This window comes from Ranitomeya imitator, chromosome 5 (assembly GCF_032444005.1).
Source record: "Ranitomeya imitator isolate aRanImi1 chromosome 5, aRanImi1.pri, whole genome shotgun sequence".
In the NCBI taxonomy this organism is placed as follows: domain Eukaryota; kingdom Metazoa; phylum Chordata; class Amphibia; order Anura; family Dendrobatidae; genus Ranitomeya; species Ranitomeya imitator.
The window spans coordinates 266,102,995-266,118,387 of record NC_091286.1 but is presented as its reverse complement, the minus strand read 5'-3'; the positions used below and the strand labels follow the sequence as shown (position 1 = coordinate 266,118,387).

At 46.2% G+C, this 15,393-nt stretch overlaps 1 protein-coding gene across 1 annotated transcript in view; it reads left to right on the top strand.

The window, feature by feature from the left end:
• Nucleotides 1-15,393, top strand: part of REV3L (REV3 like, DNA directed polymerase zeta catalytic subunit) — a 291,259-nt gene that overhangs the window by 179,415 nt on the left and 96,451 nt on the right. Inside the window, exons 11-12 of the mRNA XM_069726145.1 lie at nt 12,062-12,299; nt 14,841-14,974. Coding sequence (XP_069582246.1) covers nt 12,062-12,299; nt 14,841-14,974 — 372 coding nt within the window. The remainder of the gene's footprint in view (nt 1-12,061; nt 12,300-14,840; nt 14,975-15,393) is intronic.

Genomic DNA, 15,393 nt, shown 5'->3' with positions numbered 1-15,393 from the left:
GCAGCATCAATAGTAAATAGTTGGGGACACACAGGGGTTAATAGCAGCGGTAACGGAGTGCATTACACCGCGGGCCGTTACCGCTGCCGTTAACCCTGTGTGAGCGGTGAGTGGAGGGGATTATGGAGCGGGCGCCGGGCAGTGAGTGCAGGGGAGTAGGGGAGGTACTAATCGGACTGTGGCCGTCGCTGATTAATCGCGGCAGCCATGACAGGCAGCTGCCGAGACCAATCGGCGAATGAATAACCGTGACAGAAGGACAGACAGACAGACAGACGGAAGTGACCCTTAGACAATTATATAGTAGATATTTGCATTAACTCTAGATTATTACGAAGAGAGATCAGATGAATTGCAAAGTCCTTCCTTGCCATGAAAATCAACATGATCACAAAAAAAACCCATTGCTACTGAATTTTAGCACGGCTTATGGCTTACTGCATCATTTCAGCGATGATCTTGTTGGCTCAGGTGAAAATGTTAACAACACAAGACCGTTGGTATCACACTTTCATGCTGAATGAATTGAACAGCAGACTGGTTTCTTCAAAAGGGAGCTGCTACTCTAAATCTATAATAATAATACAATTATTTACTATTTATATATAGCACCAATATATTCAGCTGCGCTTTACAATTAAACGGGGGCACATGGAAGCAATATAGACATCACAAAGTAACACATAGTTTGACAGTTACAGGAGGAGTGAGGACCCTGCTTGCAAGCTTACAGTCTATAAGGAAATAGGGAGGACACAGTGGGTAGAAAGTGCTTGTCATGTATGGTCCGGCCATCTAGGTGTAGTTACCAAGTCCTATTGGGTTAGTGCATAAAATTGTGCACCCTTTAAAGCAGTGTTTCTCAACTCCAGTCCTCAAGACCCCACAACACGTCATGTTTTCAGGATTTCCTTAGTATTGCACAGGTGATAGAATTAATGCTTGAGCAGGTGATGAAATTATTACCTGTGCAATACTAAGGAAATCCTGAAAACATGACCTGTTGTGGGGTCTTGAGGACTGGAGTTGAGAAACACTGCTTTAAAGACTATATTATTGTGTTTGTGCACTTAAGGTGCCGTGATTTGTCTGTTCTTCTCTCCCAAACAGGTTTTTTTTTTTGTATAAGTCCTATTGAGTGCAAGGAGAAATTGGACCCAGATGAATAGGAGGGACTAGATTTTGAGTAAAAGTTAGAAAGAGGGAACAGGCAAGTGTTGGGTTTGTGAATTGAGGTGATAGGCCTGTCTAAAGAGATGTGTTTTTCAAGCATGTTTAGAGACGTGGGGGCTAAGTATTAGTCGGATCATCCAGGGTTCAGATTATGGAGGATGTTAGTCTTAGATCGGCTGTGGAGTGGATATTACGGTAGGGTGATAGACGGATGAGCGAGGAGATATAGGGTGGTGCAGAATTGTGGAGAGCTTTGTGGGTGAGAGAGATAAGTTTGTCTTGTATTCTGTAGGGAATGGGCAACCAGTGCAATGACTGGCACAGGGTACATACATAGTTGTAGCGACTGAACAGAAATACCACCCTGGCTGCCGCATTCAGGACGGATTGGAGAGGAGAAAGTTTGGATAGAGGGAGAGCAAATCAGAAGAGAGTTGCAGTAGTCCAGATGAGAATAAATGAGAGCGACCGTAAGAGTTTTTGCAATTTCAATGGTGAGAAAAGATTCTGGAGATGTTTTTGAGATGTAGGTAACATGAGCGAATGAGGGATTGGATGGATATAGAGAATAAAAGAAAGTTTTGTGTTAAATATAACTACAAGACAGTGAGCTTGCTGCTCAGGAGTTATGGTTGAACCATCCATGGTAATTGCAATATTGGGTATAAGTCAGTTACTAGAGGGAGGAAACGAGACATTCAGAAGTTCAGTTTTGGAGAGCTTCAGTTTGTTAGTGAGGACATGTTAGAGATAGCGGACAGAATATCTCTGGTATTTTGTATTAAGGTAGGGGGAATGTCAGGAGAAAAGGTGTATAATTGGGTGTCATCAATGTAGAGTTAATTCTGGAAACCAAATCTGCTGGTGGTTTGGCCATTAGAGGCAGTAGGGAAAAGAGGGGGCCTAGGAATGAGCCTTGAGGAACCCCAACAGTAAGGGGAAGATTAGAGAAGTAGAAGTTGGCAAAAGATACAGTGAAAGAGCAGTCAGGTAGGTAGGAGGAGAACCAAGAGAGAACGGTGTATTTGAGGATGATAGAGTGGAGCATAGTGAGGAGGAGCTGGTGATCTACAGTGTCTAATGCTGCAGAAAGATCAAAGAGAAGTGGCCATTTGATTTAGCTGTTAGTTAAATCTTAGTTTAAGGCTATGTGCACACGATGCATTTTTGATGCGTTTTCGCAGCATTTTTGGAAAAGCGTTTTTGACTCATTGACTCAATTGAAGTCTGAGTCAGTCAAATCTGCAGCAAAAACACAGGTGTAAAAAGGTTTGTGTATTTGCTGCAGATTTGGTTGCCAAAAATGCTGTTATTTGTCAAAAGGAAATGATGCCAGAAGGAGAGAGTGTGTGGGCGGAGGGTATGTATGTGTGTGTGTGTGTGTGTGTGTGTGTGTGTGTGTGTTCGGAGAATGTGCGTGTGTGAATGTGTGTGCGGGGGGTGGAGAATGTGTGCGGGGGGTGGAGAATGTGTGGGTGGGTGGAGAATGTGTGGGTGGGTGGAGAATGTGTGGGTAGGTGGAGAATGTGTGTGGGTGGAGAATGTGTGTGTGTGTGGAGAATGTTTGTGTGTGTGTGGGCGGGGAATATGTGTGTGTGGGCAGAGAATGTGTGTGTGTGTATGGGCAGAGAATGTGTGTGTGGGCGGAGTATGTGTGTCTCTGTGGGCGTAGAATATGTGTGTGTGTGTGTGGATGGAGAATATATGTGGGTGTCTCTGTGGGCGGAGAATGTGTCTCTGTGCTGTGGCGGAGAATATGTGGGTGTCTTTGTGTGGGCGGAGAATGTGTGTGTGTGGGTGGAGAATGTGTGTGTGTCTGTGTGTGGGTGGAGAATATTTGTGTCTGTGTGTGGGCGGAGAATGTGTGGGTGTCTCTGTGCGGAGGATGTGTGTGTGGGTGGAAAATATGTGTGCGTGTCTCTGTCTGTGCGTCTGTCTGTCTGTGCGTGTCTCTGTCTGTGCGTGTCTCTGTGCGTGTCTCTGTCTGTGCGTCTGTCTGTCTGTGCGTCTGTCTGTCTGTGCGTCTGTCTGTCTGTGCGTCTGTCTGTCTGTGCGTCTGTCTGTCTGTGCGTGTCTCTGTGCGTGTCTCTGTCTGTACGTGTCTGTCTGTGCGTCTGTCTCTGTGCGTCTGTGCGTCTGTCTGTCTGTGCGTCTGTCTGTCTGTGCGTCTGTCTGTCTGTGCGTGTCTCTGTCTGTGCGTCTGTCTGTGCGTGTCTCTGTGCGTGTCTCTGTCTGTGCGTCTGTCTGTGCGTCTGTCTGTGCGTGTCTCTGTCTGTGCGTCTGTCTGTGCATGTCTGTGTCTGTGCGTGTCTGTGTCTGTGCGTGTCTGTGTCTGTGCGTGTCTGTGTCTGTCTGTGTCTGTGCGTCTGTCTGTGCGTCTGTCTGTCTGTGCGTCTGTCTGTCTGTGCGTCTGTCTGTCTGTGCGTCTGTCTGTCTGTGCGTCTGTCTGTCTGTGCGTCTGTCTGTCTGTGCGTCTGTCTGTCTGTGCGTCTGTCTGTCTGTGCGTCTGTCTGTCTGTGCGTGTCTCTGTCTGTCTGTGCGTGTCTCTGTCTGTCTGTGCGTGTCTCTGTCTGTCTGTGCGTGTCTCTGTCTGTCTGTGCGTGTCTCTGTCTGTCTGTGCCTCTGTCTGTCTGTGCCTCTGTCTGTCTGTGCCTCTGTCTGTCTGTGCGTGCCTCTGTCTGTCTGTGCGTGTCTCTGTCTGTCTGTGCGTGTCTCTGTCTGTCTGTGCGTGTCTGTCTGTCTGTGCGTGTCTCTGTCTGTGCGTGTCTCTGTCTGTCTGTGCGTGTCTCTGTCTGTCTGTGCGTGTCTCTGTCTGTCTGTGCGTGTCTCTGTCTGTCTGTGCGTGTCTCTGTCTGTCTGTGCGTGTCTCTGTCTGTCTGTGCGTGTCTCTGTCTGTCTGTGCGTGTCTCTGTCTGTCTGTGCGTGTCTCTGTCTGTCTGTGCGTGTCTCTGTCTGTCTGTGCGTGTCTCTGTCTGTCTGTGCGTGTCTCTGTCTGTCTGTGCGTGTCTCTGTCTGTCTGTGCGTGTCTCTGTCTGTCTGTGCGTGTCTGTCTGTCTGTGCGTGTCTCTGTCTGTCTGTGCGTGTCTCTGTCTGTCTGTGCGTGTCTCTGTCTGTCTGTGCGTGTCTCTGTCTGTCTGTGCGTGTCTCTGTCTGTCTGTGCGTGTCTCTGTCTGTGCGTGTCTCTGTCTGTGCGTGTCTCTGTCTGTGCGTGTCTCTGTCTGTGCGTGTCTCTGTCTGTGCGTGTCTCTGTCTGTGCGTGTCTCTGTGCGTGTCTGTCTGTGCGTGTCTCTGTCTGTGCGTGTCTCTGTCTGTGCGTGTCTGTCTGTGCGTGTCTCTGTCTGTCTGTGCGTGTCTCTGTCTGTCTGTGCGTGTCTGTCTGTGCGTCTGTCTGTCTGTGCGTCTGTCTGTCTGTGCGTCTGTCTGTCTGTGCGTCTGTCTGTCTGTGCGTCTGTCTGTCTGTGCGTCTGTCTGTCTGTGCGTCTGTCTGTCTGTGCGTCTGTCTGTCTGTGCGTCTGTCTGTCTGTGCGTCTGTCTGTCTGTCTGTGCGTCTGTCTGTCTGTCTGTGCGTCTGTCTGTCTGTGCGTCTGTCTGTCTGTGCGTCTGTCTGTCTGTGCGTCTGTCTGTCTGTGCGTCTGTCTGTCTGTGCGTCTGTCTGTCTGTGCGTCTGTCTGTGCGTCTGTCTGTCTGTGCGTGTCTCTGTCTGTCTGTGCGTGTCTCTGTCTGTCTGTGCGTGTCTCTGTCTGTCTGTGCGTGTCTCTGTCTGTCTGTGCGTGTCTCTGTCTGTCTGTGCGTGTCTCTGTCTGTCTGTGCGTGTCTCTGTCTGTCTGTGCGTCTGTCTGTCTGTGCGTCTGTCTGTCTGTGCGTCTGTCTGTCTGTGCGTATCTCTGTGCGTGTCTCTGTGCGTGTCTCTGTGCGTGTCTCTGTCTGTCTGTGCGTGTCTCTGTCTGTCTGTGCGTGTCTGTCTGTCTGTGCGTGTCTGTCTGTCTGTGCGTCTGTCTGTCTGTGCGTCTGTCTGTCTGTGCGTCTGTCTGTCTGTGCGTCTGTCTGTGCGTCTGTCTGTGCGTCTGTCTGTCTGTGCGTCTGTCTGTCTGTGCGTCTGTCTGTCTGTGCGTCTGTCTGTCTGTGCGTCTGTCTGTCTGTGCGTCTGTCTGTCTGTGCGTCTGTCTGTCTGTGCGTCTGTCTGTCTGTGCGTCTGTCTGTCTGTGCGTCTGTGCGTCTGTCTGTGCGTCTGTGCGTCTGTCTGTGCGTCTGTCTGTCTGTCTGTGCGTCTGTCTGTCTGTCTGTGCGTCTGTCTGTCTGTGCGTCTGTCTGTCTGTCTGTGCGTCTGTCTGTCTGTCTGTGCGTCTGTCTGTCTGTCTGTGCGTCTGTCTGTCTGTCTGTGCGTCTGCCTGTCTGTCTGTGCGTCTGCCTGTCTGTCTGTGCGTCTGTCTGTCTGTCTGTGCGTCTGTCTGTCTGTCTGTGCGTCTGTCTGTCTGTCTGTGCGTCTGTCTGTCTGTGCGTGTCTCTGTCTGCGTGTCTCTGTCTGCGTGTCTGTCTGTCTGTGCGTGTCTCTGTCTGTCTGTGCGTGTCTCTGTCTGTGCGTGTCTCTGTCTGCGTGTCTCTGTCTGCGTGTCTCTGTCTGCGTGTCTCTGTCTGCGTGTCTCTGTCTGCGTGTCTCTGTCTGCGTGTCTCTGTCTGTCTGTGCGTGTCTCTGTCTGTCTGTGCGTGTCTCTGTCTGTCTGTGCGTGTCTCTGTCTGTCTGTGCGTGTCTCTGTCTGTCTGTGCGTGTCTCTGTCTGTCTGTGCGTGTCTCTGTCTGTCTGTGCGTGTCTCTGTCTGTCTGTGCGTGTCTGTCTGTCTGTGCGTGTCTGTCTGTCTGTGCGTGTCTCTGTCTGTCTGTGCGTGTCTCTGTCTGTCTGTGCGTGTCTCTGTCTGTCTGTGCGTGTCTCTGTCTGTCTGTGCGTGTCTCTGTCTGTCTGTGCGTGTCTCTGTCTGTCTGTGCGTGTCTCTGTCTGTCTGTGCGTGTCTCTGTCTGTCTGTGCGTGTCTCTGTCTGTCTGTGCGTGTCTCTGTCTGTCTGTGCGTGTCTCTGTCTGTCTGTGCGTGTCTCTGTCTGTCTGTGCGTGTCTCTGTCTGTCTGTGCGTGTCTCTGTCTGTCTGTGCGTGTCTCTGTCTGTCTGTGCGTGTCTCTGTCTGTCTGTGCGTGTCTCTGTCTGTCTGTGCGTGTCTCTGTCTGTCTGTGCGTGTCTCTGTCTGTCTGTGCGTGTCTCTGTCTGTCTGTGCGTCTGTCTGTCTGTGCGTGTCTCTGTCTGCGTGTCTCTGTCTGTCTGTGCGTGTCTCTGTCTGTCTGTGCGTGTCTCTGTCTGTCTGTGCGTGTCTCTGTCTGTCTGTGCGTGTCTCTGTCTGTCTGTGCGTGTCTCTGTCTGTCTGTGCGTGTCTCTGTCTGTCTGTGCGTCTGTCTGTCTGTGCGTGTCTCTGTCTGCGTGTCTCTGTCTGCGTGTCTCTGTCTGTCTGTGCGTGTCTCTGTCTGTCTGTGCGTGTCTCTGTCTGTCTGTGCGTGTCTCTGTCTGTCTGTGCGTGTCTGTCTGTCTGTGCGTGTCTCTGTCTGTCTGTGCGTGTCTCTGTCTGTCTGTGCGTGTCTCTGTCTGTCTGTGCGTGTCTCTGTCTGTCTGTGCGTCTGTCTGTCTGTGCGTGTCTCTGTCTGCGTGTCTCTGTCTGCGTGTCTCTGTCTGTCTGTGCGTGTCTCTGTCTGTCTGTGCGTGTCTCTGTCTGTCTGTGCGTCTGTCTGTCTGTGCGTGTCTCTGTCTGCGTGTCTCTGTCTGCGTGTCTCTGTCTGCGTGTCTGTCTGCGTGTCTCTGTCTGCGTGTCTCTGTCTGCGTGTCTCTGTCTGTCTGTGCGTGTCTCTGTCTGTCTGTGCGTGTCTCTGTCTGTCTGTGCGTGTCTCTGTCTGTCTGTGCGTGTCTCTGTCTGTCTGTGCGTGTCTCTGTCTGTCTGTGCGTGTCTCTGTCTGTCTGTGCGTGTCTCTGTCTGTCTGTGCGTGTCTCTGTCTGTCTGTGCGTGTCTCTGTCTGTCTGTGCGTGTCTCTGTCTGTCTGTGCGTGTCTCTGTCTGTCTGTGCGTGTCTCTGTCTGTGCGTGTGTCTGTCTGTGCGTGTCTCTGTCTGTCTGTGCGTGTCTCTGTCTGTCTGTGCGTGTCTCTGTCTGTCTGTGCGTGTCTCTGTCTGTCTGTGCGTGTCTCTGTCTGTCTGTGCGTGTCTCTGTCTGTCTGTGCGTGTCTCTGTCTGTCTGTGCGTGTCTCTGTCTGTCTGTGCGTGTCTCTGTCTGTCTGTGCGTGTCTCTGTCTGTCTGTGCGTGTCTCTGTCTGTCTGTGCGTGTCTCTGTCTGTCTGTGCGTGTCTCTGTCTGTCTGTGCGTGTCTCTGTCTGTCTGTGCGTGTCTCTGTCTGTCTGTGCGTGTCTCTGTCTGTCTGTGCGTGTCTCTGTCTGTCTGTGCGTGTGTCTGTCTGTGCGTCTCTGTCTGTCTGTGCGTGTCTCTGTCTGTCTGTGCGTGTCTCTGTCTGTGCGTCTGTCTGTCTGTCTGTGCGTCTGTCTGTGCGTCTGTCTGTGCGTCTGTCTGTGCGTCTGTCTGTGCGTCTGTCTGTCTGTGCGTCTGTCTGTCTGTGCGTGTGTCTGTCTGTGCGTGTCTCTGTCTGTGCGTCTGTCTGTCTGTGCGTGTCTCTGTCTGCGTGTCTGTCTGCGTGTCTCTGTCTGTGCGTGTCTCTGTCTGTCTGTGCGTGTCTCTGTCTGTCTGTGCGTGTCTCTGTCTGTCTGTGCGTGTCTCTGTCTGTCTGTGCGTCTGTCTGTGCGTCTGTCTGTGCGTCTGTCTGTCTGTGTGTGTCTGTTGGTGTGTACCCAGGTGTCATCTAATGGGACTACCACTGACGTATGGCTGCGTGTTTTGTCACATATAACATGAGCAAAAACAATCAAAAATAATAAACCACCATATACTCCATGTCCACCGTAGTCCATTTAATACTGATTGTCTCATGTCGATCTCACTTGGCCGCAGGCGATACACTGCGGGAGCGATTATCTCCTGTTAGTGTATCACTGAGCTGCCATGAGAGGTCACCGGAGATCAACAGCTGATCAGCTCCGGTGCTCTCACTTACAGCACCGCTGCGTGGGAAAGTTCTCATACAGCGGTAGTGCCGTGAGAGCACCAGAGCTGATGAACTCCAGTGAACTCTCACGGCAGCTCAGTGATGCACTGTGGGAGCGATTATCTCCTGTTAGTGTATCACTGAGCCGCCGTGAGAGGTTACCGGAGTTCATGAGCTGACCAGCTCTGGCGCTCTCACTTACGGCACCGCTGTGTGGGAAAGTTCTCATACAGCGGTAGTGCCGTGAGAGCACCAGAGCTGATGAACTCTGGTTAACTCTCACGGCTGCTCAGTGATACAGTGCGGGAGCGATTACCTTCTGTCAGTATCGCCTGAGGCCATACTACCCGATGTGACTGTTCTACACGTGAGTTTGCCGTGGGACACTCGGTATTAAATGGAATACATCGGACAGGATAGTATTATATGTTTGTATGCTATTTTTTGATTGTTTGCAGGAGACGTGGTCTCGGGGATTAAGCGTTCAGTAAATATGGTAAATTTAGATTCAATAAAGGAGTCTGTGTCATTAGTCTGGCTATGTCTTTATTTTCCATGTAACTATGGGATTAGTATTGGATAGGTGTCTTATAGACACTTGTTATAATGGGTGTAAAAGGCTCCAAAAACGCTGAAAGAATTGATTTGCTGCAGATATGAAACTGTTTCAAATCTGCAAGAAAATAATAAGCACCATGTGCATGAGTTTTCAGAAATCTCAATCAATTTGCTGGAATAGTAAAATGCAATGTGTGCACATACCCTAATTATACTTCAGTAATTCTAGAAACATCTAACTAAAAGATCTAACACTGAAGCCACAAACCTTGTGAAAACCAAAATTTGTTTCCGTCTCAAAACCTTTAGCCACAATTGTATGTACAGCATAAATGTGTTGAATTCCTTTGAAAGGGGTTGTCCACTACTCAGACACCTCCTACTCAATTGCTATATTCCACCAGTGCTGGCGCCTTTCCAGTGATGTTGGCGCTGGGCCTCCATGGCTTGCATGATATTGTTATGCCACGTGAGCCCCGCAGTCAATTAGCGGCTGCTTCACACTCACTTCCTAAGGACAAAACTGACACTGGGAAGAAGTGAGAACCGCTGCCGCTGCTCTCTGGCTTCCTCATAATGTCTGTTACGTTCTAAGAAAGGGAGACGAATCAGCCGCCGATTGTTTGCAGGGCTCATATGGCATAACAATGTCACGCAAGCCCCAGAAACTCGACACCGACATCACTGGAATGGCGCCAGCACTGGAGATGAGTAAATGTGTTTTTATTTTTACATGGGGAAATATAGCAATTGAGACAGGCTTGTCTGAGTAGTGGTTAACCCTTTGACTCTTCCTGACCTTTGGTGAATCAGTATGTGAATGTTGTATGTTGAATCCCAGATATCCCTGATTCAGTTCCAATGCTCTGTGAACATTTTAAACTCGTTTTATTGAAGATTATACAACATAATAAGGGTACATCATAGAACAAACAATATTTCTCATTGCTCATTAATACTGTCTGGCCAATTTAACCTTTCCCTTGACATACCATAGGTCCAATATCTTAACCAAAGCCATAAGACACCCATGTGAGTCGCCAAATATCACATACTCCTCATCAGTGCTGTGTGAGTTGCCAAATATACTGACCACCCAAGAGCTTGAATAGTCTAGATCTTCCTAGCTAAGTTGTATCTAAACCTTTGCATGAGGACAGCTACAACTGTTTGTGTAGAAGAGATTTATTGCTTTCTCCTTCTGCGTCCTTAAAAGCTGGAGACCGATAAGCTTGTGTAAAAGCCTTAGAAATGACAGACATCAGATCAAGGAGCTACAATTACATGATTGATGATTACTGATCTCACAGCGTCCTTTCTGTCTGCCATTGAGTAAGCACTGAAACACTAATGTCTTCAGTGTGAGCCTCTTTTCTTGTCTGTTTCTCAAAAAAAAAAAAAAAAAAAGGAATTTAATTTTTTTTTTTTTTTTCAACAATGAAATATTTTGTAGTTCCTATTTAATTACTTCGGCACTAGTCTACGTTAATGTCCAGTGCCCTGTTTTGTAGATACTGATGCCGCTCCATCTAATTCTCTAGCTTCATGCTCTGCAAAATATTCCTGCAGTGATTAGGAATTAGTATTCCTTCCATGTACAGATGTTAATGTTTTGCATATTGCATGGCGCTCTAGGTGCCTTCCAAGGAGCTAGTGCTATCGGGAAATTTTGTGCTAAATTTGCTGTTAAGTTAGTTCTTGGTGACGTTTTCTAATTTGATGATCAGATTTCAAATATGTTTAGTACACCTTCTCATAATTTAAAATCAGAGTTAACAGTTAGATATTTTACTGCAGCCACATGGATCATAGGTAGCAAACAACTGTAGATATTGTTTGACTTCAATGAGAGAGATTTGTAGGCATGCTCTGTGATCTGTGCAGAGGTCACCATGCAGGGAGCAGAAGAAAATAAGCTGTGTCTATCGTCTATTGTGAATGGTGTGATTTTGTTTTAACTAATTATAGGTGTGATTTATTAGGGTAATCGTAAAAGGTAACACAGATTATAAAATCCTACCATTCACAATAAATGATTGACATCGCTTATTAAATTTAGTGTGATAATGAGATGACTACTGAAAAATTGATTGAAAACGTGAAATGTTATTTTATTATAAGGCTTTGTGACCAGAGTGAAAACTTCAAGATTCTGCAATTATATATTTATTTTTATCCCTTGATTTTGTAGAAAAAGTGTGTATTTCTGTGTTGAGTCTACATTTTGTTAGTGTTTTTTTTTCCTTTACTAGTAGTGACCTTCATATTGTATATGAAAGCTAAACATTGAAAGGGAGCCGTTTACCATGTCCAACCTAAAAAAAAGTATAAGGTATTTGAGCAAACAAAATTGCAGGAACTTGACGTAATTAGTAGATTCAGTGCCATGTCATTATATCATTATGTTGTGGTGTGTTGCATCTATAATACCACGCAGGGCCAATTAATTAGAAGCGATGCTGGCAGATAGGAGAAGGTTTGCAGGCTCTGGTCTAGTGGCTATAGGCTACCCACGTGGCTAATGGACCAGGGCCCTGCACATATTTATTTATACTAGTTGGGAACAATTACCATAGTTTCTATGCACTTTTTAGTAAAGTAAAAGCTCTTACCAAAACGTGTGTGTGATTTCTTGCACTGAGACGGACAGCTTTCAATGATCATCAAGCCAGCTGACACACAATCCCCCTCAATCACTGAGAGGACTGTTTTCACCTCCTGCTTGACACTGACCTTACTGATCAGTGCAGCCTTAGAAAAGGATCCTGCCAGGAGTCATGACCTGCACTTATACTGCTCTTATTGAAGGACCTGTGGGGTCATATGATCAGTCGCATGCCTGGAACGAACTGCAAACAGTGGTAATTTATTGGGTTTGTGTATGTTGTTTTGATGATGTAGCTGAGCAGTGTGTGTTGTTTTTGAGCTGAGGGTGTGTTTGATGATGTAGCTGAGCTGTGTGCAGCCATGATGGTTAATGTTAATTTTTCGTCCCCTATTTTTAGAAGATTGTATTTTTAATTACATAATAAAAGTTACATTTTAGGGGTCTGTTTTTACTCTTTAGTGCTATACTTTCACTCCCCCAATATTATTGGGCTGTTCGGTGAATACAATCCTGCTCACTAGTATAACTACTGGGCCTGACTTGGGTAGGAAAATTTAAAGACTAATACCATTTAATGCATTTTGTCCTTTTTGTTTCTGTTTAGTGGACAACAGTCAAGATCAAGCCATGATAAAATTGCTAGCTGGTCTAGAAGATGATGGCTATCAAGTGGATCTGTCAAGGCGATTATCGCAGCACAGTTTGTCTGCAAGGTGCAACGCCATGCAGAATAGTGACGATGAGGAGAACGAGCCGCAGGTGGAGAAGGAGGAGATGGAGCTTAGCATATTAATGTCCCAGAGATGGGACAGCAACCTGGAAGCACGTGACGGTAAAAGAAAGTATGTGTCCATCTTGAAACTTTTTATTGGCCTCTGCCAGAATGTATTGTTATGTGACAGCACAGCCTTTATTTTATACTAGATGGTGGCCCGATTCTAACGTATCGGATATTCTAGAATATGTAGGTAGTATATAGCACAGGCTACATACTATATTGCACAGTGACGTAGTATATAACACAACCGACATAGTATATAACATAGCTACGTAGTATATAAGAGAGCTACGTAGTATGTAACACAGCGTACGTAGTATATAGCAGATCTACGTAGTATATAACGCAACCACGTAGTATATAACATAGCCATGTAGTGTATTGCACAGGTATGTAGTATATTGGTCAGCCACGTAGTATATAGCAGAGCCATTTAGTATATAACATAGCCACGTAGTATATTGTAGAGCCACGTAGTATATTGCACAGGCACATAGTATACTGCACAGCCACGTAGAGCCCACGCAGTAGGTAACACAGCCCACGTAGTATATAGCAATGTGGGCACTATATGCGTGGTTAAAAAAGACTTAAAATAAAAAAGAAACATATACTCACCTTCCGAAGGCCCCTTAAAGTCCTGGCGCCTGTGTGCGGTGCACGTGGCAGCTTTCGGTCCCAGGGTTGGTATGAGCGCAGGACCTGTGATGATGTCGTGGTCACATGACTGTGACGTCATGGAAGGTCCTTCTCGCATAGCATCCTTGGCACCGGAACCTGCCGCTTGCACTGCCGAGGACAGCGGGCGACGTCGGAGGGTGAGAATAACCCTTTTTTTTTTTCTTTTTTTTTTTTTTAATTATTTGTAACATTAGATATTTTTACTATTGATGCTGCATATGCAGCATCAATAGTAAAAAGTTGGTCACACAGGGTTAATAGCTGTGGTAACGGAGTGCATTACACCGCGGTCCGTTAACACTGGCATTAACCCTGTGTGCGCGCTCAGCGCTGACTGCAGGGCACTAAAGCAGCAGCCATTTCCCTGCCAGACTATGGCCGTCGCTGATTGGTCGTGGGCGGTTTGCCACGACCAATCAGTGACTTGGATTTTCATGACAGACAGGCCGCGACCAATGAATATCCGTGACAAACAGACAGAAGTGACCCTTAGACAATTATATAGTAGATGAGTTTGGAGAACACTGATAAACCAAACTATGAACATGATTTCATATGATCAACAGTTGTCAATCGCTCCAGCTGCCCATGACCGATTTCTTAATGGTAATTTCTTCAATGGCAATAACATGACTACCGCAAATTTTTTATTTTTTTTGTAAAATTTGCTTGAAAGATGTAAAGCATAGTGGAGTGAAAAAACGTAGAATTTTTTATTTTGTACCGATGACAGAAACTATCTATTGCAGCATGTCCAGAGGAGATTAGTATTCAGAGCTCTGCTTGAACTACTGTAAGAAGCACGGCACCACAGAGGTAGGATGGAGAAAGGGCTCCAGGACAGCAGAGAGTACTCTGCTGTGTCAACGTCATTCTTGCTATAGAGTGAAGGAGACAGCGACATGTATCAAAAAAGGCACTTCGGGCATGCCTGTTAGTTAGAGGTAAATACTGTCTTAAGAACATTTTTTAGATGTTTTTGGACAAAATCTTTGTTAAATGAAAACCCTTTTTCCGTCTATATATTTTTCTATATGTGACTTCTAGGTGGGAAATATACCAACAGAATGCAATTATTAGGCTGGGGATACATGCTGACGTGTTGCGCTGCCAAAAGCATCTGTGCAACTGGTCAGCTATGATTTAGCTATTAAAGAAATGGCCAAATTCCAGATAAGTCGCAGTCACATTTGACTTGCATTGAAGACTGTGTGCGATTTGTCATGTGTGACTTGTGACCAGCGACAGAAAATCCAACATATTTGTACACGTTCGTTCTGCAGTTGCATGAGATTGTGGGAGGTCATAGGTTACAATGTGGCACAGGAAATCATTAGATGCGATGTCGCAATGTGACACTACGATTTCACTATAACCCTAGCCTAAGGCGGATAATTATACAGGATGGGCCATGTATATGGATACACCTAAATAAAATGGGAATGGTTGCTGATATCAACTTCCTATTTGTGGCACATTAGTATGTGTGAGGGGGAAAACTTTTCAAGATGGGTATGGTGGCCATTTTGAAGTTGGCCATTTTGGATCCTACTTTACAAATGGCGCACCCAGGGGTATCCATATAAATGGCACACCCTGTATTTTAAGTGTATCAACTGGCATATGTTTGCCTGCCTTGGGACTTCCCGAAAAGTTCTTAGGATTGAATTTCCATAGGAGACCCCTCTCTCGCTCTGCCACCCAGCACTGTGATTGGTTTACTAGGCCAAAAGCAATTGACAGACAGCTGATAAATAATATGTGACCAAACTTTCAGTGATGTTGTAGTCAAAATCAAGACTCTGGATGACACGGTGTTACAAGTGCACAATTCATTTTGAGTGGTATATTTCTTAATTCTGGTAAATGTACCTATATAATTTATTGCTACTGAATTGACAATTACTTTTATCTTGTGTTTTAGCTTTGGTAAAAACATTAATGAAAGCTTGTCGGAAGAAGAGGATTCCACAGACAATGAGATGGAGTGGAGTAATAAAATGTTTCTAGCAGATCTTTCTATACCTCAGTTAGATGGCACAGCTGATGAAAACAGTGGTAAATAGGACTTTTGTTTTATGAATATTCACATTTTATAATATTTATGAACTAAAATTTTATTTTTTTGGATAAAGTAACATCATTGATGCCCAAAACGGAGTCTTTTTAACTAGTCCAAGACCTAGAAATGTACCCTTGTTTGTGACCAGGCATATTATAATTTTTTTCTACTGTACAAGCAGTTTTAATAGCACTTAATACATGGGACCTAATTGTTTGCTGAGATCAGGGAAAAGTGTAACATTTTTTAATCTTACTTTTAAAGTCACAAATTACCACTATAATACAGTGGGGCAAAAAAGTATTTAGTCAGTCAGCAATAGTGCAAGTTCCACCACTTAAAAAGATAAGAGGCGTCTGTAATTTACATCATAGGTAGACCTCAACTATGGGAGACAAACTGAGAAAAAAAAATC